The 25,629-nt window shown below is 44.1% G+C and overlaps 3 protein-coding genes across 5 annotated transcripts in view; 2 read left to right on the forward strand and 1 right to left on the reverse strand.

Annotated features, from left to right (window-relative positions):
• Nucleotides 1-203: 203 nt before the first annotated feature.
• Nucleotides 204-1,384, reverse strand: mrps24 (mitochondrial ribosomal protein S24). Its single transcript, XM_071351717.1, is given in 5 exon segments — nucleotides 204-517; nucleotides 520-588; nucleotides 789-900; nucleotides 1,010-1,090; nucleotides 1,309-1,384. Coding segments are annotated over 5 exon segments (510 nt in total). The 5' UTR covers nucleotides 1,345-1,384; the 3' UTR covers nucleotides 204-305.
• Nucleotides 1,385-1,519: 135 nt separating this feature from the next.
• Nucleotides 1,520-10,694, forward strand: nudcd3 (NudC domain containing 3). Its single transcript, XM_071351716.1, has 6 exons — nucleotides 1,520-1,931; nucleotides 3,212-3,555; nucleotides 3,849-3,981; nucleotides 6,149-6,292; nucleotides 6,373-6,561; nucleotides 9,991-10,694. Exons 1-6 carry the CDS (start codon nucleotides 1,734-1,736, stop codon nucleotides 10,099-10,101), a joined length of 1,119 nt encoding a protein of 372 aa, XP_071207817.1. The 5' UTR covers nucleotides 1,520-1,733; the 3' UTR covers nucleotides 10,102-10,694.
• Nucleotides 10,695-12,779: 2,085 nt separating this feature from the next.
• LOC139544240 (calcium/calmodulin-dependent protein kinase type II subunit beta) overlaps nucleotides 12,780-25,629 on the forward strand; it is a 67,022-nt gene continuing 54,172 nt past the window's right edge. Inside the window, exons 1-2 of one of the 3 annotated variants that reach the window (XM_071351153.1) lie at nucleotides 12,780-13,194; nucleotides 15,448-15,542. In XM_071351153.1, coding sequence (XP_071207254.1) covers nucleotides 13,133-13,194; nucleotides 15,448-15,542 — 157 coding nt within the window. In that variant the 5' untranslated portion in view covers nucleotides 12,780-13,132. The remainder of the gene's footprint in view (nucleotides 13,195-15,447; nucleotides 15,543-25,629) is intronic. The other 2 variants (XM_071351152.1, XM_071351151.1) reach the window with 2 other exon arrangements.

Raw genomic sequence — 25,629 nt, forward strand, 5'->3', positions numbered from 1 at the left:
GGATAGAGATGCGTGTCACCTGTATACATTAGATTTATTGTCACTAAGTTGATGTTTCACCTGAATGAATACACAGGTGTACTGCTGTTAACCTGAAGATAACACTATCTGGTAGTCTGTCTATTCCTACTGTGAAGAGCCAACTCCAAGGCACACACTCAATAGTTGGTTTCCACACACTAGATAGAGATTTCAATAGACCATTTGAAATACAATTAATTTTTTACAACTGTACGGCGGTGAGTTTCCCCAAAATAGTCCTGTATGACAAGTCTTGAAAGTCAAATCTGTTAACAATTCCTGTCTCATAGGTACTTGTAGACAGCCTTATCCTCCAGGGTCTGTACCTCCATCTTAACAGGACACTTGTAGAAGTGGGAGAGCAGTATCTCTGTGTAACCAATCAGGAAGTAGAACTTCTGTGGAGGGAGTTTCTGCAGCATCAGGGTACACACCACCAGCATGTTGCCTCGTCGCTTTATCACAATCTCATTGGCCAGGCAGTTATGGAACGTTCGAAGAGGAAACGTCTTACAAACACGTCTTCCACAGTACGATCTGATGCTCCTCCCTCTCCCTGTAGGTTACCTAGGAGATAAAGAGCGGGATGGAGGGAGAAATGTTAGGTCTCCTTTGACACAATGATTAAGTTTGTCAGCATTTCTATCTGGTCACTATGGTTAGTCTATAACCTAGCCCATCATATTGACAGTAACTTTGTTACTCGCTATACACCGAGTTATCTTGTACAAGGTCAGATAAGTGGGGAAAACTAGACAGTGACTCACTAGTGTGCTGGGAGAGCCAGCCCTTGCGGTGTCCTATGTGGTGGGGGTGGAGTGCTTGTTCATAGGTTAGTGGTCGGTCTCCTTTCCCCACCCGAATACGAGCTGCACGATTCTGACAACACAAAACGGAAAGTACCAGATACCAAGTTGGAGGCCATTTTTTTTGCAGCCAGTGAGTGAGGCAATAGTCAATGGCTTTAACAGTCAGGTTGAATACATACTTTGCAGCATGCTGCAGTGACATGAAGTGCTCTTGTTGCAGAGTTATTGTATATCGAAGTGCCGACTCTGGCAAGCGCGTTCTGTGGGGCAAAGGTGTGAAAACAAAGACACTGAGCAACAGCCAAGTAACATTGGCTAACGTTAGCTGCTATATCATTGGCTAGCCAGCCAGAAACACGCTATTTGTCAAAGCCCCGCCCACGTATCAAAACAACTGGTCATCGTTAGAATATATCACAACACTTTAAAGTAGAATAATCTCAAACAGTTATTGAACGAATGTAAACGTGTTTCTCACCGATATCACACTCTGACAACTCAAGGACGCAGCCATTTTGACTGATGAAAGGGTTTGTGGGAAGAGCCAGACATTAGCCGTTCTCATTGTATCAAGATGTACAATTATATAAACACCAATTACATTTTGTTATTGATTATATACATTGATATAGATGCATTATATTCAACATAATGTATTATATTAGAAAACAGTGTTTTAACATAGGAACCTTATTTTGCGGGTGGTGGTGTTACCCTGGGGACAATTTTCAGTTCGTACCTAAAAAAAATCAAAATAGCTATCCAGCTAGCTTGGGAGCACAATCTCAAACTCAACGGACAACTAAACATTTTTGCGATAAAGATACATTTATTGAAATACAATAGTCTTTTGCGTCAAGTTTCAACAGTTTGACAAATTACGCAGAACGTTTAAAATCTACAATGGCGTCGCCCATGGAAATGACAGAATTGTATGACAACGCTTTGCTTGGAATCTTGCAGCATGTTGGAAACATCCAGAATTTCCTTCAGGTCTACTTTGGCTTCCTGTACCGCAAGACAGACTTTTACCGTCTGCTGTCAACCCCCAACGACCGTATGGGCTTCCCTCCAGGGGTGGCCGAGAAAATGGTCCTAAAGGTAGCAAATGTAGCTTACTTACTACTGTAGCTAACTAGTTAAATATTTGACAACTTCTGTGTTAGCCGTTTAGGCTAGCCATTTTGCCCCCTAGAATGTTCGGAAGGCGAGTTGGTACCATGGTACTCAATAGAACTAATAGGAGCTGGCAGAGTGAAAATGCCCTAAAACAAGGCCTATTTTTTCGTGATTACTTCAAAACTACAGCAACCAGCTGGGACATATGGTAATATTATGAAACTGGGCTCCACTGCGGATACAATGATCTAGTTTTTATCAGGAAAAAAAGCATTGCTAAAAATGTAATGTGTCCATCCTATCCATAGACCTCTGCTCAATATAGACGTAATTTTTAAACGTACACTCAGTAGTATGACGTCAGCATAAACAACGGGTCGATTTACCTACAACATCAACAGATGGGAACTCGGAAAAAACGAGGTGAAAATCATGACGTCAGCGATCTTCAGGTCGGAACTTTAGAAAGATGCCCGAGTTTCCGACTAGGAATTCCGAGTCAAGTGGTCTTGAACAAGGGCCTGCTCCAAGCAAATTACTGTTGAGAGTTAGAATAGTAGAATACATAAGGTGCAAGTTCGAAATTTTCAAAAAAAAATCTAATTTTATGTCGGTCACTTACAGTCACTCAATTAGCCATGTCAGCTAAACATTTTTAGATTGGTAAATTAGTCTAGCCAGCTATCTAAACTTCTAGTAATCGTTGCCAAATACCGACGTGTCACGCAGGGCATGTGCCCAGGGCCCTGACCTCCAGGGGGTCCCATTGATTTTGTTAGTCACTCAGGTATCATTAACATGGCATGGTAAAATGTGTAGAATTGCAAGAAATTAGCTAGGGGGGTGGGCCCTGGAGGTCAGGCGCCCTGCGTGACCGGATGGTATTTGGCTATGATTGCTACAGTTGTTTTGAATGTGGCATATGACCCACCCTTAACGTAGTTGCCAACAGTCGGATGTATCCGCTTTTCAGGGGTTCAGCAGATGTGGGAACTCCGCCCATGCATTTTCTTTTACGCCTGCTATGATAGGTTAACAGTGACCTAATCTGGCAAGACTACCATTGTTGGCATCTCTCCTTGCGTCTAAACTCGTATGGGAAAATATGTTAGTCTGATGTTAGGCTGATTTGGTTATAAGTTGGGATGTCGTCCCCTTTTCTATGATGATGCCATCTTGCAGTCTATCTTTTAAGGTGCACAAAAAGTGATTAGGTGGTTGATTATGGACTTAGCTCGTCATGTCTCTGTTATTCTCCACAGTCCTTCCGTCTGTTTGAGCATGTGGCTGAGCAGGACAGAGAGAGGCAACAGAGGGAGCTGCAGCAGAGACAGGAGGCCAGGATGGTGCCCCCCGCGGTGCGGGAGCTGGAGTTGCAGGCCACTGAGCAGCCAGAGGAGCCAAGGGGGGAGAAGACAGAGCCTGATGCCCAGAGAGAGAGCTCTGACTCAGCTTCTGGAGAGCCCAGTACAGCCTCTAGCACTACCTCCTCCAGCCAAGCATCTTCCAGCCAAGCCCCAGACTCTATTCCACAGCCCCATTGCAGCAGTGTGGACCAGCAGTCATCACATGGAGACCAGGCAGCAGCCTGTTCAGCATCTACAGAGTTAGTATTGTACTGCCTCTCTTGGCCATGCCAGTATGACTGGTTCTTTCTCTGAGCTTTTTCAATGCTTTAGAAAAGGGTCCACGAAGTTACACAATACAGGTCCACAACTGTTAAATCCTGTTATAGATGGGACATTTACATATTTGCTGAAATGCTCTACAAATAGGTGGCAGTTTTGAATTTGGTAGAATCTCCTTAGTGGCATGGAATTGACCCCAACTCTAAAACCCACCCTAATACCAACCCTTGTATCGATTGCTTCTTCCACTGTGTGTGTGTGTGTGTGTCAGTGGTCAGGTGGTGCAACAGACCAGTCCAGATAGTTACAATGGGGCGGTGAGGGACACCTACAGCTGGTCTCAGGACTACACCGACGTTGAGGTCCGGGTCAACGTTCCCAAGACCGTCGTCAAGGGCAGACAGGTGAACACGACCACCACAGGGCTCCTCTTTCTACATATTTCAACCTTTTCAAAAACAAATCAAATTTATTTATATAGCCCTTCGTACATCAGCTGATATCTCAAAGTGCTGTACAGAAACCCAGCCTAAAACCCCAAACAGCAAGCAATGCAGGTGTAGAAGCACGGTGGCTAGGAAAAACTCCCTAGAAAGGCTAAAACCTAGGAAGAAACCTAGAGAGGAACCAGGCTATGAGGGGTGGCCAGTCCTCTTCTGGCTGTGCCGGGTGGAGATTATAACAGAACATGGCCAAGATGTTCAAATGTTCATAAATGACCAGCATGGTCAAATAATAATAATCACAGTAGTTGTCGAGGATGCAGCACCTCAGGAGTAAATGTCAGTTGGCTTTTCATAGCCAATCATTAAGAGTGTCTCTACCGCTCCTGCGGTCTCTAGAGAGTTGAAAACAGCAGGTCTGGGACAGGTAGCACGGCCGGTGAACAGGTCAGGGTTCCATAGCCGCAGGCAGAACAGTTGAGACTGGAGCAGCAGCACGGCCAGGTGGACTGGGGACAGCAAGGAGTCATCATGTCAGGTCGTCCTGAGGCATGGTCCTAGGGCTCAGGTCCTCCGAGAGAGAGAAAGAAAGAGAGAATTAGGGAGAGCATACTTAAATTCACACAGGACACTGGATAAGACAGAAGTACTCCAGATATAACAAACTGACCCTAGCCCCCCGACACATAAACTAATGCAGCATAAATACTGGAGGCTGAGACAGGAGGGGTCAGGAGACACTGTGGCCCCATCCGATGATACCCCCGGACAGGGTCAAACAGGAAGGATATAACCCCACCCACTTTGCCAAGGCACAGCCCCCACACCACTAGAGGGATATCTTCAACCACCATCTTACCATCCTGAGACAAGGCAGAGTATAGCCCACAAAGATCTCCGCCACGGCACAACCCAAGGGGTGGCGCCAACCCAGACAGGAAGATCACGTCAGTGACTCAACCCACTCAAGTGACGCACCCCTCCCAGGGACGGCATGAAAGAGCACCAGTAAGCCAGTGACTCAGCCCCTGTAATAGGGTTAGAGGCAGAGAATCCCAGTGGAGAGAGGGGAACCGGCCAGGCAGAGACAGCAAGGGCGGTTCGTTGCTCCAGAGCCTTTCCGTTCACCTTCACACTCCTGGGCCAGACTACACTCAATCATAGGACCTACTGAAGAGATGAGTCTTCAATAAAGACTTAAAGGTTGAGACCGAGTCTGCGTCTCTCACATGGGTAGGCAGACCATTCCATAAAAATGGAGATCTATAGGAGCAAGCCCTGCCTCCAGCTGTTTGCTTAGAAATTCTAGGGACAATTAGGAGGCCTGCGTCTTGTGACCGTAGCGTATGTGTAGGTATGTACGGCAGGACCAACTCGGAAAGATAGGTAGGAGCAAGCCCATGTAACGCTTTGTAGGTTAACAGTAAAACCTTGAAATCAGCCCTTGCCTTAACAGGAAGCCAGTGTAGGGAGGCTAGCACAGGAGTAATATGATCAAATTTCTTGGTTCTAGTCAGGATTCTAGCAGCCGTATTTAGCACTAACTGAAGTTTATTTAGTGCTTTATCCGGGTAGCCAGAAAGTAGAGCATTGCAGTAGTCTAACCTAGAAGTAAGAAAAGCATGGATACATTTTTCTGCATCATTTTTGGACAGAACATTTCTGATATTTGCAATGCTACGTAGATGGAAAAAAGCTGTCCTTGAAACAGTCTTGATATGTTCGTCAAAAGAGAGATCAGGGTCCAGAGTAACGCAGAGGTCCTTCACAGTTTTATTTGAGACGACTTTACAACCATCAAGATTAATTGTCAGATTTAACAGAAGATCTCTTTGTTTCTTGGGACCTAGAACAAGCATCTCTGTTTTGTCCGAGTTTAAAAGTAGAACGTTTTCAGCCATCCACTTCCTTATGTCTGAAACACAGGCTTCTAGCGAGGGCAATTTTGGGGCTTCACCAACAAACAAAAAAATCCTTAATGTTTATAAATGCCTGTTTGAATTATTATGATGTGATGAGTTTTCTGTGTCCAGTTGATTCTTGAGTTAAACATTTCTCCTGGGGTTGTACCATGTAATGTATGTGAAGTATTCATGCTTTAACTTCTCTTTGTGTGTGTCCGTGTCAGGTGTGTGTGAGCATGCAGCCGGGCAGTGTGCGTGTGTGTTTGAAGGAGGAGGCAGGAGAGACAGTCCTGATGGAAGGAGAGCTCACACATAAGATCAACACTGAGAACTCACTATGGAGCCTGGAGCCTGGATGTTGTGTGGTGGTGAGTGACACACACACACACACACCTACAAATGTATCTAGACACACTCACTGACACAGCCTTCCTCCCTCTCCCTGTAGTTGTCTCTCAGTAAGAGTGGGGAGGTCTGGTGGAGTGCTGTGTTGAAAGGGGAGAAGGAGATTGATGTGAACCAGATCAACAGAGAGCGCTCCATGGCCACGGTGGACGAGGAGGAGCACGCCGTGCTGGACAGACTCACCTTCGACTACCACCAGAAACTACAGGGCAAGCCCCAGAGCCACGAGATGGTGAGAGCACACACACACACACACACACACACACACACACACACACACACACACATGCACAAGAGTGGGGACACACATGCACAAGAGTGGGGACACACACATGCACAAGAGTGGACACACACACACATGTAAACACGCATTCACTACCATCAAACTAACCTAAGCCTCATGATGTTGAGAAGAGTATACAGTTGAAGTCGGAAGTTTACATACACTTAGGTTGGAGCCATTAAAACTTGTTTTTCAACCACTCCACACATTTCTTGTTAACAAACTATAGTTTTGGCAAGTCGGTTAGGACATCTGCTTTGTGCATGACACAAGTAATTCTTCCAAAAATTGTTTACAGACAGATTATTTAACTTATAATTCAATGTATCACAATTCCAGTGGGTCAGAAGTTTACATACACTAAATTGACTGTGCTTTAAATCAGCTTGGAAAATTCCAGAAAATGATGTCATGGCTTTAGAAGCTTCTGATAGGCTAATTGACATACTTCGACTCAATTGGAGGTGTACCTGTGGATGTATTTCAAGGCCTACCTTCAAACTCAGTGCCTCTTTGCTTGACATCATGGGAAAATCAAAAGAAATCAGCCAAGACCTCAGAAAAAAAAAAATTGTAGACCTCCAAGTCTGGTTCATCCTTGGGAGCAATTTCCAAACGCCTGAAGGTACCACGTTCATCTGTCCAAACAATAGTACGCAAGTATAAACACCATGGGACCACACAGCCGTCATACCGCTCAGGAAGGAGATGTGTTCTGTCTCCTAGAGATGAATGTACTTTGGTGTGAAAAGTGCAAATCAATCCCAGAATAACAGCAAAGGACCTTGTGAAGATGCTGGAGGAAACAGGTACAAAAGTATCTATATCCACAGTAAAACGAGTTCTATATCGACATAACTTGAAAGGCCGCTCAGCAAGCAAGGAAGAAGCCACTGCTACAAAACCGCCATTAAAAAGCCAGACTATGGTTTGCAACTGCACATGGGGACAAAGATCGTACTTTTTGGAGAAATGTCCTCTGGTCTGGTGAAACAAAAATGGAACTGTTTGGCCATAATGACCATCGTTATGTTTGGAGGAAAAAGTGGTAGGCTTGTAAGCCGAAGAACACCATCCCAACCCTGAAGCGTGGGGGTGCTTTGCTGCAGGAGGGATTGGTGCACTTCACAAAATAGATTGCATCACGAGGAAGGAAAATTATGTGGATATATTGAAGCAAAATCTCAAGTTATCAGTCAGGAAGTTAAAGCTTGGTCGCAAATGGGTTTTCCAAATGGACAATGACCCCAAGCATACTTCCAAAATGGCTTAAGGACAACAAAGTCAAGGTATTGGAGTGGCCATCACAAAGCCTTGACTTCAATCCTATAGAGAATTTGATGGCAGAACTGAAAAAGTGTGTGAGCAAGGAGGCCTACAAACCTGACTGTTACACCAGCTCTTTCAGGAGGAATGGGCCAAAATTCACCCAACTTATTGTGGGAAGCTTGTGGAAGGCTACCCGAAACGTTTGACCCAAGTTAAGCAATTTAAAGGCAATGCTACCAAATACGAATTGAGTGTATGTGAACTTCTGATCCACTGGGAATGTGATGAAAGAAATGAAAGCCTAAATAAATAATTCTCTCTACTATTATTCTGACATTTCACATTCTTTAAAATAAAGTGGAGATCCTGACTGACCTAAAACAGGGACCTTTTACTAGGATTAAATGTCAGGAATTGTACAAACTGAGTTTAAATGTATTTGGCTAAGGTGTATGTAAACTTCCGACTTCAACTGTAGGGACACGTGGAGGAATTTGGTGCTGAACTATGTTGAGTCCAATTGTGCAGTTCTGTATTGTATGTACAGTGCATTCTGAAAGTATTTCGAAACCTTGACCTTTTCCACATTTTGTTACGTTAGAGCCTTGTTCTAAAATGGATTAAATCGTTTTTTCCCCTCATCAATCTACACACAATACCCCATAATGACAAAGCGAATACAGGTTTTTAGAAATGTTAGAAAATGTATTAAAAATAAAAGAACAGAAACCTTATTTACATAATTATTCAGACCCTTTGCTTTGAAACTCAAAATTGAGCATCCTGTTTCCATTGATCATCCTTGATTAGAGTCCACCTGTGGTAAATTCTATTGATTGGGCATAATTTAGAAAGGCACACACCTGTCTATATAAGGTCCCACAGTTGACAGTGCATGTCAGAGCAAAAACTAAGCCATGAGGTCAAAGGAATTGTCCGTAGAGCTCCGAGACAGGATTGTGTCGAGGAACAGATCTGGGGAAGGGTACCAAAATATTTCTGCAGCATGGAAGGTTCCCAAGAACACAGTGGTCTCCATAATTCTTAAATGGAAGATGTTTGGAACCACCAAGACTCTTCCTAGAGCTGGCCACCCGTCCAAACCTTGCAAATGGTTGAAAAGAGCCTTGGTCAGGGAGATGACCAAGAACCTGATGGTCACTCTGACAGAGCTCCAGAGTTCCTCTGTGGAGATGGGAGATCCTTTGAGAAGGACAATGATCTATACAGCACTCCACCAATCAGGCCTTTATGGTAGTGGCCAGACAGAAACCACTCCTCAGTAAAAGTCATATGACAGCCTGCTTGGAGTTTGCCAAAAGGCACTGGAAGAACTCTCAGACCATGAGAAACAAGATATTCTGGTCTGATGAAACCAATATTGAATTGGTGCCAAGTGTCACATCTGGAGGATACCTGGCACCATCCCTACGGTGAAGAATGGTGGTGGCAGCATCATGCTGCGGGGATGTTTTTCAAGCGGCAGCGACTGGGAGAGTAGTCAGGATCGAGGCAAAGAGGAATGAAGCAAAGTACAGAGAGATCCTTGATGAAAACCTGCTCCAGAGCTCTCAGGACCTCAGACTGGGGTGAAGGTTCACCTTCCAACAGGACAATGACCCTAAGCATACAGCCAAGACAACGCAGGAGTCGCTTCGGGACAAGTCTCTGAATGTCCTTGAGTGGCCAGGCCCAGAGCTCGGACTTGAACCCGATCGAACATGTCTGGAGAGACCTGAAAATAGCTGTTCAGCCACTCTCCCCACCCAACCTGACAGAGCTTGAGAGGATCTGCAGAGAAGAATGGGAGAAACTCCCCATATACATGTGTGCCAAGCTTGTAGGATCATACCCAAGAAGACTTGATGCTGTAATCACTGCCAGAGGTGCTTCAACAAAGTACTGAGTAAAGGGTCTGAATACTTATGTGAATGTAATTTTTCAGTTTTTTGTGTAGATTGATGAGGGGGATAACTATTTAATCCATTTTAGAATAAGGTTGTAATATAACAAAATGTAGAACCAGTCAAGGGGCCTGAATACTTTCTGAATGCACCGTATGTATGTGGGCATTCCATTCTCACAAGTTCTCTCTCTCTCCTCATATAGAAGGTGCATGACATGCTGAAGAAGGGCTGGGATGCTGAGGGCTCTCCCTTTAAAGGACAACAGTTTGATCCCTCCATGTTCGACATCCCCTCCAGCGCCGTACAGATGTGAACACACAATGTTGGGGATTGGGTTTGAGAGACTGAGGAGGGTTAGCAGATTTATCAGTAGAAACTGCCTGGTATTTTAAGATTTTTCTTTCTTTTTCTGAGTGATCTTTGAATAGGAGGGAGATGAGCTTTGTTACTGTGTTCTGACTGATGTGACATACCCGGGTTGTGTTCATTAGGGACCAAACAGAAGAAAAAATACAAACTGTGAGGAACTCCCTGAACGCTCATTTACGTTTTCCATTGCAAAACGTTTTTAAAAACCCTTTCCATTTCGAGCCCTAATGAACATGACCCTGAACATACCTGTTTAAGTGTCTGTCTGCCCACTGAACACACCTGGACCTAGGAGATAGCTGTACAGACACAGGTCTAGGATCAGATGACCCTCCCCATATCTTAACCTTCACCATTGAGGTGGAGAATGCAGAACTGACCTAAATCAGTTTCGAGAGGCAACTTCCAGGTCCAGATGTCTGTGGTGTTTTACATGTAGACGACTGATATTGGTTGGCTAAATACCTCCCTGCCATTTTCATTTTTACTGAGGTGTGTCAGTACTGTGTGCCTGAAATAAATTAAATCAAATCTGCACTGATGCGTTCTCTGATGTGTGTGTGGGCTGTGTGCTGTGGAGCGGCATTAAAACCTATGCGTCCTTGCCATAGAGATGCAAAGAGTTCTCAACATTGTATCTGCCATTATGGCGTCTGTGGCAGAATGGGAAGTTCCATTTGCATTTTTGTTTTTTTGTTGCTGTATTTATTAGGGATCCCTTTTCCATCCTGCCAAGGCAGCAGCTTCTATTCCTGGGGTCCAAACACACCAAAGCACCCACATTGAGGCAATATCCACTTTCAAGTAGTCTATTTTGTTTAGATTTTTGGAAATAAGTGTAAAGATAATATTGTTGATTTACCACCACTTCCAGTGCTGGAGTCTTGAACCAAATCTGGTCATTTATTTATTGTGGCCATTAGATGGCGGTGAAATAGCTGAAATACATTTATAAACTAGTCAAAACAATTTGAAGAAGTCATTGGCTGATCGTTCCCAACCCATAGGAATACCCACCCAGTTGACTACTTTAAAATGGTGACAGCCCTCAATGGCAATGTCCATGCAAAATGGGTTATTGCTAAGTAGAGATCTCTATATTTCTCTATGGATCCCTGTAGATCTACAGAGGTGCCTGGCGGCAGACTTGACATTTAACAGTAGTGCCAGACGAGGGCGCTATAAAAAGATCTCTGATTCTCCTCAGTGCAGTATAATATTCCTTCTTGGTCTGAGAATGGCAGTATCAGATGAATAAGATAAAAGATGGATATCAGAACTAATATATCTACAGCTGGTCAGATGCTCAGACAGACAGCATAGACACCGACAGCCCGTTCTTTAAAGATTAATACAGTCACACACAGTTCTTTAAAGATTAACACAGTCACAGAGAGTTCTTTAAAGATTAATACAGTCACATACAGTTCTTTAAAGATTAACACAGTCACAAACAGTTCTTTTAAAGATTAATACAGTCACAGACAGTTCTTTAAAGATTAATACAGTCACAGACAGTTCTTTAAAGATGAATACAGTCACACACAGTTCTTTAAAGATTAACACAGTCACACACAGTTCTTTTAAAGATTAATACAGTCACAGACAGTTCTTTCAAGATTAATACAGTCACAGACAGTTATTTAAAGATTAACACAGTCACAGACAGTTCTTTTAAAGATTAATACAGTCACAGACAGTTCTTTAAAGATGAATACAGTCACAGCACAGGAGGTTGGCAGCACCTTAATTGTGGATAACGTGCTCCTGGTAATGGCTGGAATGGAATTAGTGGAATGGTACAATGATACATCAAACACGTGGTTTAATTCCATTCACTTAGTTTCAGACATTATTATGAGCTGTCCTCCCCCAAGCAGCCTCCACTGAGTCACAGATATTTCTTTAAATATCAATACAGCCACAGAGAGTTCTTTATAGATCCATACAGTCACAGACAATTCTTTAAAGATGAATACAGTCACAGATAATTCTTTAAAGATGAATACAGTCACAGACAATTCTTTTGAAGATCAAAATGATTGTCTTTCTCAGATCTGAAGTGTCGAAGCTTTGCTCCTATGAATAGGGTTATTCGTGATGTCAGTGCAGAAGAACAATCCAAGAATAGAGACAATAGACAGTAGCAGCCTATGACTCCGCAGGTCTCTTCCATGCCAGGTCAGTTACATCCAGGTCAGTTACACTGGTGCTTTAAGTTGCCCAGTTCTTCAAGTGGACTGAAATTGTATATTTAGGAGTTTTTATTCGTCATGCGTTAGAGTCAATTCTATCTTACAAGAGGGGCAAGTTATCGCAGGATACATTTTGAGGTACTGCGTTGAGCACCGGCCCACCTCAAGCACTGATGTTTCCTACCATGGACCACACTTTGGTTTGAATTGGTGTGTCGGGTCATTGAAAAAATACGATAATCAAAGTATAACAGTTTAAGGATATTTACCTGTCTAACAGTTTCGACACACTAAAACATAGTCCATTTTATTTGGGTAGACCTCAAAAAAGACCTCAATCAATTGTATTGCCTTTAGGCTATAGGTGTTCCAGCTGCTACACATGTTTGGTGATGATGCCAAAGCCTGTAAAGAACATATCTGATTCTGATGTGCCATGTGTTGTCGAGCCGTTGCAATTCCCCCTGGTGGTGGGAAATGATGTGTTGAATTTACAGCGCCCTCGCCGCTGCAGAAACGGAGTAAACGGCGATTGAACGACACACTTTCGGAGAGAGAGAGAGAGAGAGAGAGAGAGAGAAGCACCACTGCCTCTCCTCCGCTCGAATAGCCTACATATCTTGAGGCCTGGTTCCTAGTGCTCTCTGGACAGAAAACGCATTACACCGCGGCATTTTTTTTTTTACATAGAATAACTAGGCTACTCTACGGATCCACCAATATAAATTCACTTGAAGAGGGATTTATTTTGGGCGCACAACCCCCGCGAATAAACGGAAGATGGCAGTGACTACCTGTACACGTTTTACAGACGATTTCCAACTATATGAAGAACTCGGAAAGTAAGGCGTTGCTGCATTATTGCTTTATGATGGCACCATCATTGTATCCTCATCCTGTTATTCTATGGTTGCTTTGCATAGTTGCATGTCTGCAGATGTGTATGGGTTGTTGGAGCGGCAGCGCAGCGGAATGGGGGTCAGAGCTCATCTCTGCTGATCTGTCACGTTCGCAGCAACACAGCTAAACAAAACGCACGTTTTCACTCTGTTTTGAAGTGCAGCCTCGACATGACAATACAATATATAAACTTGAAGATTAAAGATAGGCTAGCCTACATTTGATCTGCTTGCTGCATGGTCTGTAACAACAGCATCAGTGGGGACTGGGGACATGATGTAGCAGTCTAAAGAGAGAGGAAGTGTGCCAATTTGAGCTGTCAGAGATCAGAGCGGCATGGGATGATTTGTAATTGGGGTCTTGAGAGAGGATGGAAAGATAGGTGTGTCAGTGTGTGTGTGTGACTGTGTCTGTGTGTGTGTGTGTGACTGTGTATGAGAGAGGGTGAGAGAGAGAGAGAGAGAGAGAGGGTCAGAGAGAGGATGAGAGAGAGAGAGAGATAGAGAGAGAGAGAGAGAGAGAGAGAGAGAGAGAGAGAGAGAGAGAGAGAGAGAGAGAAAAATTGTACCACATAGCAGGATAGGTGTGTCAGGCTGTGCTGGGTGGGACTGGGTAGGGGGGAGTATTCTCCTGATTCTCTGTCAGGAGGAGAAACATATTTTATAGATCATAATACATCCTTATGCAAACAGAACTGTAGAGATGGTACCATTATTGAATCCAAACATTTGCTGCACATATTACCATAAAGTGTAGCCCCTAATACTAGGAGTTCTACTAAGAGGTCTGGACCTTTATGGCACAGCATGTAGTTCATTTGTATATGTAACTGCAGGTTCACTGGCGTGTGTGTGTGTTCTGGCCTGTGTGATTAACCAGAGACAATAGCCATGCTGTGGTGGCAGCAGCTGCCCCAAGAGATAACAGGACCTTCATTACAGTTCCTGTAAGGATGGCAGATTGTCCCTTTTTGGTGATGGCAGATTGTCCCTTTTTGGTGATGGCAGATTGTCCCTTTTTGGTGATGGCAGATTGTCTCTTTTTGGTGATGGCAGATTGTCCCTTTTTGGTGATGGCAGATTGTCTCTTTTTGGTGATGGCTGATTGTCTCTTTTTGGTGATGGCAGATTGTCTCTTTTTGGTGATGGCAGATTGTCCCTTTTTGGTGATGGCAGATTGTCTCTTTTTGGTGATGGCATATTGTCTCTTTTTGGTGATGGCAGATTGTCTCTTTTTGGTGATGGCAGATTGTCTCTTTTTGGTGATGGCAGATTGTCCCTTTTTGGTGGTGGCAGATTGTCCCTTTTTGGTGATGGCAGATTGTCCCTTTTGGTGATGGCAGATTGTCTCTTTTTGGTGATGGCAGATTGTCCCTTTTTGGTGATGGCAGATTGTCTCTTTTTGGTGATGGCAGATTGTCCCTTTTTGGTGATGGCAGATTGTCCCTTTTTGGTGATGGCAGATTGTCCCTTTTTGGTGGGTGTGTGTGTGTGTGTCTGTGTGTGTCTCACAAGTCTTTCGCTGCTGTCATAAGCCTGCTGTCTCTGTATATATATATACTCTTACACACTCACCTGTCATGGCATTATAAGTGTGTGTGTGAGACGTGGGGGTCTAGTGTAAGCATGAGAGTGTGTGAGACAGTCAGGTTAGAGTGTGTGTGTGCTATTGTGTAACAGTACTAAGGTGTTCTATATATAGATCAGAGTTAACGACACAGACGGTTACTGCTGTTTTCCCTGCTGAGTTAGTTATGCAAGCTCCCCTCAAAATACCAGCACGGCTACGGTGCATGCACGCTCTATCTCTCTCTCTCCCTCTCACACACACAGACACAGACACAGACGCACACACACACAAACGGTTGCACGCACACACAGAGAAATCCTTGAAAGACCGTTTTTGTTGTTTTCTCTTGAGTCTTCTCATTTGCATGATGTGCTGCTGTGCTGCTTGTCACGTGTCTCACACTCAATGACTCCTTTCAGGAGAAATGTCTTTACTCATGAAAGGCAGATGTGAAAGCAACGGAGGGGAAGTGGATAAGGATATGCTTTCAACCTGTCCAGTTCTTTAAGATCAGTGGGAATGAAGGAAAGGAGACAAGGAGACAGTAGAGGAAATTACTAGAATATTGAGCTGCTGCCAGGGCCAGGTGATGTCTAACACCTGTTTTATCTGCCTTTGTTTCTCAGGGGAGCGTTTTCAGTGGTGCGCCGCTGTGTCAAACTTTGCACCGGCCAGGAATATGCTGCCAAAATCATCAATACCAAAAAGCTCTCAGCCAGAGGTGAGACACATACACCCACACACACACAAACAATATGTGCCAACTGTCAAATAGGTGCATGGTGGGTAAGCTGTGTGGTATCTGGTGAAATTATACGATATAAAGTTAGCTTTCCCATCCCTATGCTGTGTGTGTGTGTAGTGTAAGATATATATAAATGTATACAGTTGAAGTCGGAAGTTTACATAGACTTAGGTTGGAGTCATTAAAACAGTTTTTCAACCACTCCACAAATTTCTTGTTAACAAACTATAGTTTTGACAAGTGGGTTAGGACATTTACTTTGTGCATGACACAAGTAAATTTTCCAACAATTGTTTACAGACAGATTATTTAACTTATAATTCACTGTATCACAATTCCAGTGGGTCAGAAGTTTACATACACTAAGTTGACTGTGCTTTTAAACAGCTTGGAAAATTCCAGAAAATGATGTCATGGCTTTAGAAGCTTCTGATAGGCTAATTGACATCATTTGAGTCAATTGGAGGTGTACCTGTGGATGTATTTCAAGGCCTACCTTCAAACTCAGTGCCTCTGCTTGACATCATGGGAAAATCTAAAGAAATCAGTCAAGACCTCAGAAACAACATTGTAGACCTCCACAAGTCTGGTTCATCATTGTGAGCAATTTCCAAACGCCTGAAGGTACCACGTTAATCTGTATAAACAATAGTACGCAAATATAAACACCATGGGACCACGCAGCCGTCATACCGCTCAGGAAGGAGACACGTTCTGTCTCCTAGAGAGGAGCGTACTTTGGTGCGAAAAGTGCAAATCAATCCCAGAACAACAGCAAAGGACCTTGTGAAGATGCTGGAGGAAACAGGTACAAAAGTATCTATATCCACAGTAAAACGAGTCCTATATCGACATCAACTGTATATACAGTAATAGTCAAAAGTTTAGACATACTCATTCAAATTTTTTTATTTATTTTTGACTATTTTCTACATTGTAAAACAATAGTGAAGACATCAAACTATGAAATAACACATATGGAATCATGTAGTAACCAAAAAAGTATTAAACAAATCAAAATATATTTTATATTTGAGATTCTTCAAAGTAGCCACCCTTTGCCTTGATGACAGCTTACACACTCTTAGCATTCTCTCAACCAGCTTCATGAGGTATTCAACCTGAAATGCATTTCAATTAACAGTTGTGAATATATTTCCTTCTTAATGCGTTTGAGACAGTCAGTTGTGTTGTGACAAGGTAGGGGTGGTATACAGAAGATAGCCCTATTTGGTAAAAGACCAAGTCCATATTATGGCAAGAACAGCTCAAATAAGCAAAGAGAAACAACAGTCCATCATTAAAATCAAATCAAATCCAATTTTATTTGTCACATACACATGGTTAGCAGATGTTAATGCGAGTGTAGCGAAATGCTTGTGCTTCTAGTTCCGACAATGCAGTAATATCTAACGAGTAATCTAACCTAACAATTTCACAACAACTACCTTATACACACAAGTGTAAAGGAATGAATAAGAATATGTACATAAAAAACTATATGAATGAGTGATGGTATAGAACGGCATAGGCAAGATGCAGTGGATGGTATAGAGTACAGTATATACATATGAGATGAGTAATGTAGGGTATGTAAACATATAAAAGTGGCATTGTTTAAAGTGGCTAGTGATACATTACATCAGGATGGCAAGATGCAATAGATGGTATAGAGTACAGTATATACATATGAGATGAGTAATGTAGGGTATGTAAACATTATATGAAGTGGCATTGTTTAAAGTGGCTAGTGATACATTTATTACATACATTTTTCCATTATTAAAGTGGTTGGAGTTGAGTCAGTATGTTGGCAGCAGCCACTCAATATTAGTGATGGCTGTTTAACAGTCTGATGGCCTTGAGATAGAAGCTGTTTTTCAGTCTCTCGGTCCCTGCTTTGATGCACCTGTACTGACCTCGCCTTCTGGATGATAGCGGGGTGAACAGGCAGTGGCTCGGGTGGTTGTTGTCCTTGATGATCTTTTTGGCCTTCCTGTGACATCGGGTGGTGTAGGTGTCCTGGAGGGCAGGTAGTTTGCCCCCAGTGATGCGTTGTACGGACCTCACTACCCTCTGGAGAGCCTTACGGTTATGGGTGGAGCAGTTACCGTACCAGGCGGTGATACAGCCCGACAGGATGCTCTCGATTGTGCATCTGTAAAAGTTTGTGAGTGTTTTTGGTGACAAGCCGAATTTCTTCAGCCTCCTGAGGTTGAAGAGGCGCTGCTGCGCCTTCTTCGCCACGCTGTCTGTGTGGGTGGACCATTTCAGTTTGTCCATGATGTGTACCCCGAGGAACTTAAAACTTTCCACCCTCTCCACTACTGTCCCGTCGATGTGGATAGGGGGGTGTTCCCTCTGCTGTTTCCTGAAGTCCACAATCATCTCCTTTGTTTTGTTGACGTTGAGTGTGAGGTTATTTTCCTGACGCCACACTCCGAGGGCCCTCACCTCCTCCCTGTAGGCCGTCTCGTCGTTGTTGGTAATCAAGCTTACCACTGTAGTGTCGTCTGCAAACTTGATGATTAAGTTGGAGGCGTGCATGGCCACGCAGTCGTGGGTGAACAGGGAGTACAGGAGAGAGCTGAGAACGCACCCTTGTGGGGCCCCAGTGTTGAGGATCAGCGGGGTGGAGATGTTGTTACCTACCCTCACCACCTGGGGGCGGACTGTCAGGAAGTCTAGGACCCAGTTGCACAGGGCGGGGTCGAGACCCAGGGTCTCGAGCTTGATGACGAGTTTGGAGGGTACTATGGTGTTAAATGCTGAGCTGTAGTCAATGAACAGCATTCTCACATAGGTATTCCTCTTGTCCAGATGGGTTAGGGAAGTGTGCAGTGTGATTGCGATTGCGTCGATCTGTGGACCTGTTGGGGCGGTAAGCAAATTGGAGTGGGTCTAGGGTGTCAGGTAGGGTGGAGGTGATATGGTCCTTGACTAGTCTCTCAAAGCACTTCATGATGATGGAAGTGAGTGCTACGGGGCGGTAGTCATTTAGCTCAGTTACCTTAACTTTCTTGGAAACAGGAACAATGGTGGCCCTCTTGAAGCATGTGGGAACAGCAGACTGGGATAAGGATTGATTGAATATGTCCGTAAACACACCAGCCAGTTGGTCTGCGCATGCTCTGAGGACGCGGCTCGGGATGAGGTCTGGGCCTGCAGCCTTGCGAGGGTTGACACGTTTAAATGTTTTGCTCACGTCGGTTGCAGTGAAGGAGAGCCCGCAGGTTTTGGTAGCAGGCCGTGTCAGTGGCACTGTAGTGTCCTCAAAGCGAGCAAAGAAGTTATTTAGTCTGTCTGGGAGCAAGACATCCTGGTCCGCAATGGGGCTGGTTTTCTTTTTATAGTCCGTGATTGACTGTAGACCCTGCCACATACCTCTCGTGTCTGAGCCGTTGAATTGCGACTCTATTTTGTCTCTATTCTGACGCTTAGCTTGTTTGATTGCCTTGCAGAGGGAGTAGCTACAATGTTTGTATTCGGTCATGTTTCCGGTCACCTTGCCCTGATTAAAAGCAGTGGTTCACGCTTTCAGTTTTGCGCGTTTCTGGTTTCTGGTTTGGGAATGTTTTAATAGACGCTGTGGGTATGACATCGCCGATGCACTTGCTAATAAACCCGCTCACCGAATCAGCATATACATCAATGTTGTTGTTCGCCGCAATGCGGAACATATCCCAGTCCACGCGATCGAAGCAATCTTGAAGCGTGGAATCCGATTTGTCAAACCAGCGTTGAACTGACCTGAGCGCGGGAGCTTCCTGTTTTGGTTTCTGTCTATAGGCAGGGAGCAACTAAATGGATTCGTGGTCAGATTTTCCGAAAGGAGGGCGGGGGAGGGCCTTATATGCGTCGTGGAAGTTAGAATAACAATGATCTGGGGTTTTGCCAGCCCTGGTTGCATAATCGATATGCTGATAGAATTTAGGGAGCCTTGTTTTCAGATTAGCCTTGTTAAAATCCCCAGCTACAATAAATGCAGCCTCAGGATATGTGGTTTCCAGTTTACATAGAGTCAAATGAAGTTCGTTCAGAGCCATCGATGTGTCTGCTTGGGGGGGATATATGCGGCTGTGGTTATAATCGAAGAGAATTCTCTCGGTAGATAAGACATGAAGGTCAGTCAATACGGAAAATATCAAGAACTTTGAAAGTTCCTTCAAGTGCAATCACAAAAACCATCAAGCGCTATGATGAAACTGTCTCTCATGAAGATCGCCACAGGAAAGGAAGACCCAGAGTTACCTCTGCTGTGGAGGATAAGTTCATTAGAGTTACCAGCCTCAGAAATTGCAGCCCAAATAAATGCTTCACAAAGTTCAAGTAACAGACACACCTCAACATCAACTGTTCAGAGGAGACTGCGTGAATCAGGCCTTCATGGTCGAAATTGCTGCAAAGAAAGCACTACTAAAGGACACCAATAATAAGAAGAAGAGACTTGCTTGGGCCAAGACACACAAGAAATTAACATTAGACCGGTGAAAATCTGTCAAATTTTAGATTTTTGTTTCCAACCACCATGTCTTTCTGAGATGCAGATTAGATGAACGGATGATCTCTGCATGTGGGGTTGCCACCGTGAAGCATGGAGGAGGAGGTGTGATGGTGTGGGGGTGCTTTGCTGGTAACACTATCTGTGATTTATTTAGAATTCAAGGCACATTTAACCAGCATGGCTACCATAGCATTCTGCAACGATACGCCATCCCATCTGGTTTGTGCAGAGTGGGACTATCAATTGTTTTTCAACAGCACAATGACCCAACACACCTCCAGGCTGTGTAATGGCTATTTGACCAAGAACCAGAGTGATGGAGTGCTGCATCAGATGACCTGGCCTCCACAATCACCTGACCTCAACCCAATTGAGATGGTTTGGGATGAGTTGGACTGCAGAGTGAAGGAATAGCAGCCAAAAGTGCTCAGCATATGTGGGAACTCCTTCAAGACTGTTGGAAAGGCATTCCAGGTGAAGCTGGTTGAGAGAATGCGAAGAGTGTGCAAACCTGTCATCAAGGCAAAGGGTGGCTACTTTTAAGAATCTCAAATATAAAATATATTTGGATTTGTTTAACACTTATTTGGTTACTACATTATTCAATATGTGTTATTTCATAGTTTTGATGTCTTCACTATTATTTTACATTGTAGAAAATAGTAAAAATAATCTACACAGATTGAAGTGGATTTAACAAGTGACTACAATAAGGGATCATAGTTTTCACCTGGATTCATTTAGTCAGTCTGTCATGGAAAGAGCAGGTGTTCATAATGTTTTATACACTCAGTGTGTGTTTATTTATATATATATATATATATATATATACAGTGGGGAGAACAAGTATTTGATACACTGCCGATTTTGCAGGTTTTCCTACTTACAAAGCATGTAGAGGTCTGTCATTTTTATCATAGGTACACTTCAACTGTGAGAGACGGAATCTAAAACAAAAATCCAGAAAATCACATTGTATGATTTTTAAATAATTAATTTGCATTTTATTGCATGACATAAGTATTTGATCACCTACCAACCAGTAAGAATTCCGGCTCTCACAGACCTGTTAGTTTTTCTTTAAGAAGCCCTCCTGTTCTCCACTCATTACCTGTATTAACTGCACCTGTTTGAACTCGTTACCTGTATAAAAGACACCTGTCCACACACTCAATCAAACAGATTCCAACCTCTCCACAATGGCCAAGACCAGAGAGCTGTGTAAGGACATCAGGGATAAAATTGTAGACCTGCACAAGGCTGGGATGGGCTACAGGACAATAGGCAAGCAGCTTGGTGAGAAGGAAACAACTGTTGGCGCAATTATTAGAAAATGGAAGAAGTTCAAGATGACGGTCAATCACCCTCGGTCTGGGGCTCCATGCAAGATTTCACCTCGTGGGGCATCAATGATCATGAGGAAGGTGAGGGATCAGCCCAGAACTACACGGCAGGACCTGGTCAATGACCTGAAGAGAGCTGGGACCACAGTCTCAAAGAAAACCATTAGTAACACACTACGCCGTCATGGATTAAAATCCTGCAGCGCACGCAAGGTCCCCCTGCTTAAGCCAGTGCATGTCCAGGCCCGTCTGAAGTTTGCCAATGACCATCTGGATGATCCAGAGGAGGAATGGGAGAAGGTCATGTGGTCTGATGAGACAAAAATAGAGCTTTTTGGTCTAACTCCACTCGCCGTGTTTGGAGGAAGAAGAAGTATGAGTACAACCCCAAGAACACCATCCCAACCGTGAAGCATGGAGGTGGAAACATCATTCTTTGGGGATGCTTTTCTGCAAAGGGGACAGGACGACTGCACCGTATTGAAGGGAGGATGGATGGGGCCATGTATCGCGAGATCTTGGCCAACAACCTCCTTCCCTCAGTAAGAGCATTGAAGATGGGTCGTGGCTGGGTCTTCCAGCATGACAACGACACGAAGCACACAGCCATGGCAACTAAGGAGTGGCTCCGTAAGAAGCATCTCAAGGTCCTGGAGTGGCCTAGCCAGTCTCCAGACCTGAACCCAATAGAAAATCTTTGGAGGGAGCTGAAAGTCCGTATTGCCCAGCGACAGCCCCGAAACCTGAAGGATCTGGAGAAGATCTGTAGGGAGGAGTGGGCCAAAATCCCTGCTGCAGTGTGTGCAAACCTAGTCAAGAACTACAGGAAACGTATGATCTCTGTAATTGCAAACAAAGGTTTCTGTACCAAATATTAAGTTCTGCTTTTCTGATGTATCAAATACTTATGTCATGCAATAAAATGCAAATTAATTACTTAAAAATCATACAATGTGATTTTCTGGATTTTTGTTTTAGATTCCGTCAGAGAATGATATAGCGATAGAGAGACAGAGAATGAGAGAGAGAGAGGGAGGGATGGAGAGAGAATGATATAGAGATAGACAGAGAATGAGAGAGAGAGGGAGGGATGGAGAGAGGATGATATAGAGATAGAGAGACAGAGAATGAGAGAGAGAGAGGGAGGGATGGAGAGAGAATGATATAGAGATAGAGAGACAGAGAATGAGAGAGAGAGAGGGAGGGATGGAGAGAGAATGATATAGAGATAGAGAGACAGAGAATGAGAGAGAGAGAGGGAGGGATAGAGAGAGAATGATATAGAGATAGACAGACAGAATGAGTAGTCTGCTCATCAGTAGCTCAAGCTAACAAGAGAAAGCAGATGCATTTGGCTGATTGATCCTTTTCCTCACACTGCCTCTAAATGTGTGTGTGTGCGTGATTGTGTGTGTGCGTGTATGCGTGTGTCTATATATATGTGTGTGTGTGTGTGTGTGCTTCTGGTGTCCTCGATCTGCAATCTCACATTAACATATTTGAGATGTCGCTTGATTCTACAGAGTGAGACAGTAATTTATGCTCCTCCTGATAGAGAGAGAGAGACAGAGAGAGCGAGAGAAAGAGAGAAGGGGAGAGAAAGGGCAGAGAGAGAGAGGGAATGAGGGAGAGAGGGAGAGAGAGAATGAGGGAGAGAGAGAGAATGAGGGAGAGAGAGAATGAGAGAATGAGGGAGAGAGGGAGAGAGAAGGGGAGAGAGAGAGCAGAGCGAAAGGGCAGAGAGAGAGAGAGAGAATGAGGGAGAGGGAGAGAGAGAATGAGGGAGAGAGAGTAGAACCGTTTCTACTGCCAACAGATATGGCACGACAACCTCTGAAGCTCTTCATTTAGAGACAAGGGGCTGCATCTCAATAATGTACAGTCGCTGACCCTACCTTTCCCTCGTCTCCTCCACCATCTGCAAAGGCCTGAATAACTAAAAGAGCTCGTCATCCATATTCTAGTTTCCTCAGCTCAGAGGATGAAGAGAACAGGAAGAGAGGAGACAAGGAGAGGGTGGAGAGGACACAAGTAAATGAGGACACAGGCACACACAAACACATAGAACACTCATATTTTGGTAGACTGTAAATCTGCCCTATAAATATGAAATTATAACTTTCTGCCTCAAACAATATTAAAACACTAAATTAAACACTGAGGGCTTGGCTAGGCTATCCCCTCTCATACTGAGAACACACACACACACACACACTTCACATGAGGCTAGTAATATGCACCTGATTGTCTGCTGTTTCTAGCCAATAGGAGATATCTTATGACGAGAGAGAGAGGTGTGTATTAATAATAATAATAATATGGTGCTTATATTTGTCCTATTTCACACATGTACAAGTGTGTTTAAAAAAACATGTGAATTGGAAATGTGTATATGCCAACACCCCCTGAGAGACTGGCGTCATAGTCACCGTTGTCCAGCGCCCCTTAAGAGCATCAACACATTTTTCAGCTAGGGCATTCGAACTAACAACCCTTCAGTTACTGTCCAAATGCTGTAGCCGCAAGGCTACCTGCAGCCCTGTTCAGTCAGGTGGAACTAGAACCTTCAAAATGACGAAGATAGACATGTAACAACTAGAGCCCATCTGATGTTCCCTAATCTGCATGATAGACAATCATATTGGTTCTACACAATACATTTATTTCCTGGTATAACTGGGCTAGGCTGAACAGGCTCCTGGTAGAACTGGGCTAGGCTGAACAGGCTCCTGGTAGAACTGGGCTAGGCTTAACAGGCTCCTGGTAGAACTGGGCTAGGCTGAACAGGCTCCTGGTATAACTGGGCTAGGCTGAACAGGCTCCTGGTATAACTGGGCTAGGCTGAACAGGCTCCTGGTATAACTGGGCTAGGCTGAACAGGCTCCTGGTAGAACTGGGCTAGGCTGAACAGGCTCCTGGTATAACTGGGCTAGGCTGAACAGGCTCCTGGTAGAACTGGGCTAGGCTGAACAGGCTCCTGGTATAACTGGGCTAGGCTGAACAGGCTCCTGGTAGAACTGGGCTAGGCTGAACAGGCTCCTGGTATAACTGGGCTAGGCTGAACAGGCTCCTGGTAGAACTGGGCTAGGCTGAACTGGCTGGGTTGTATTGTGTAGAGCTTTAGTACCCATTACCAAGTTTGCAGTGGGACAGTGTAACCTGACACAGCAGATCTTGTATTACACTGGCATCCACCATGTACAAAAAAAAAACTTGAAATGAGTTTAAGGTACTGGGGGCTGGTCTAGTGGTAGGGCTTCTGGACCACACCCCTGGAAGCGTGGGTTCAAACCCAGATTGCACTTTTCCATTCTAATTTGGTGCCAGCTGACCATCTGAGGGAATGGTCAGGGAACAGCCAGCCACATCCCAGGGACCCTGGTGTGAGAACCACTGGTCTAGAGGAGGAGGTGGAGCTGACCTCTGACAGGACCTAACATCTGGGATATGTATGGATTATTTACATACACTTTCCTACGGGATAAAATAGGTTGTGTGCGCCAATATTGATTCCTCTTTATTTCAACTTCAATATCTCTCTTTCTCTCTATTTGTATTTATTATGGATCCCCATTACTTCCTGCCAAGGCAGCAGCTACTCTTCCTGGGGTTTATTATGGATCCCCATTACTTCCTGCCAAGGCAGCAGCTACGCTTCCTGGGGTTTATTATGGATCCCCATTACTTTCTTCCAAGGCAGCAGCTACTCTTCCTGGAGTTTATTATGGATCCCCATTACTTCCTGCCAAGGCAGCAGCTACGCTTCCTGTGGTCCGGAAAAATTAAGGCAGTTATACAATTTCAAAAACATTACAATATATTAATTACAGAATTCATAACACACTAAGTGTGTGCCCTCAGAACCATTCTCCACTACCACATATCTATTCTTTATCTCTCCCCTCCTCTGTTCTACTCCTCCCCCTCTCCCTCCATCCCTCCATCTGAAGCTATAGTAAGGGGAGTTAATATGGGGCAGTTGAAACCCTCAGGGTATCCACTGTATATACAACACACTGTGTGTGTGGGCAAGTGTGTGTGTGTGTGCACATGCATATATTGATGGGGACTTTATATTCTAAAACATTGCTCGCCTCCTGTTGAATACACTTATATTAAACCTCTGATTTCCTCCTTCGTGGTAATGATATGATATATCATATTGTACCATATTATGAAATCATTGTATCAAGATTTTATCTTCTTATTCTCTCCT

Source organism: Salvelinus alpinus, chromosome 18, assembly GCF_045679555.1.
Source record: "Salvelinus alpinus chromosome 18, SLU_Salpinus.1, whole genome shotgun sequence".
Classification (NCBI taxonomy): domain Eukaryota; kingdom Metazoa; phylum Chordata; class Actinopteri; order Salmoniformes; family Salmonidae; genus Salvelinus; species Salvelinus alpinus.

What these genes read in the sequence shown, in the direction of transcription:
- nudcd3 (XM_071351716.1), top strand. Translation starts at nt 1,734, where the DNA reads ATGGCGTCGCCCATGGAAATGACAGAATTGTATGACAACGCTTTGCTT. An exon ending in CCGAGAAAATGGTCCTAAAG is followed by an intron (nt 1,932 to 3,211) that starts GTAGCAAATGTA and finishes TATTCTCCACAG; the next exon opens with TCCTTCCGTCTGTTTGAGCA. An exon ending in AGCCCCAGAGCCACGAGATG is followed by an intron (nt 6,562 to 9,990) that starts GTGAGAGCACAC and finishes CTCCTCATATAG; the next exon opens with AAGGTGCATGACATGCTGAA.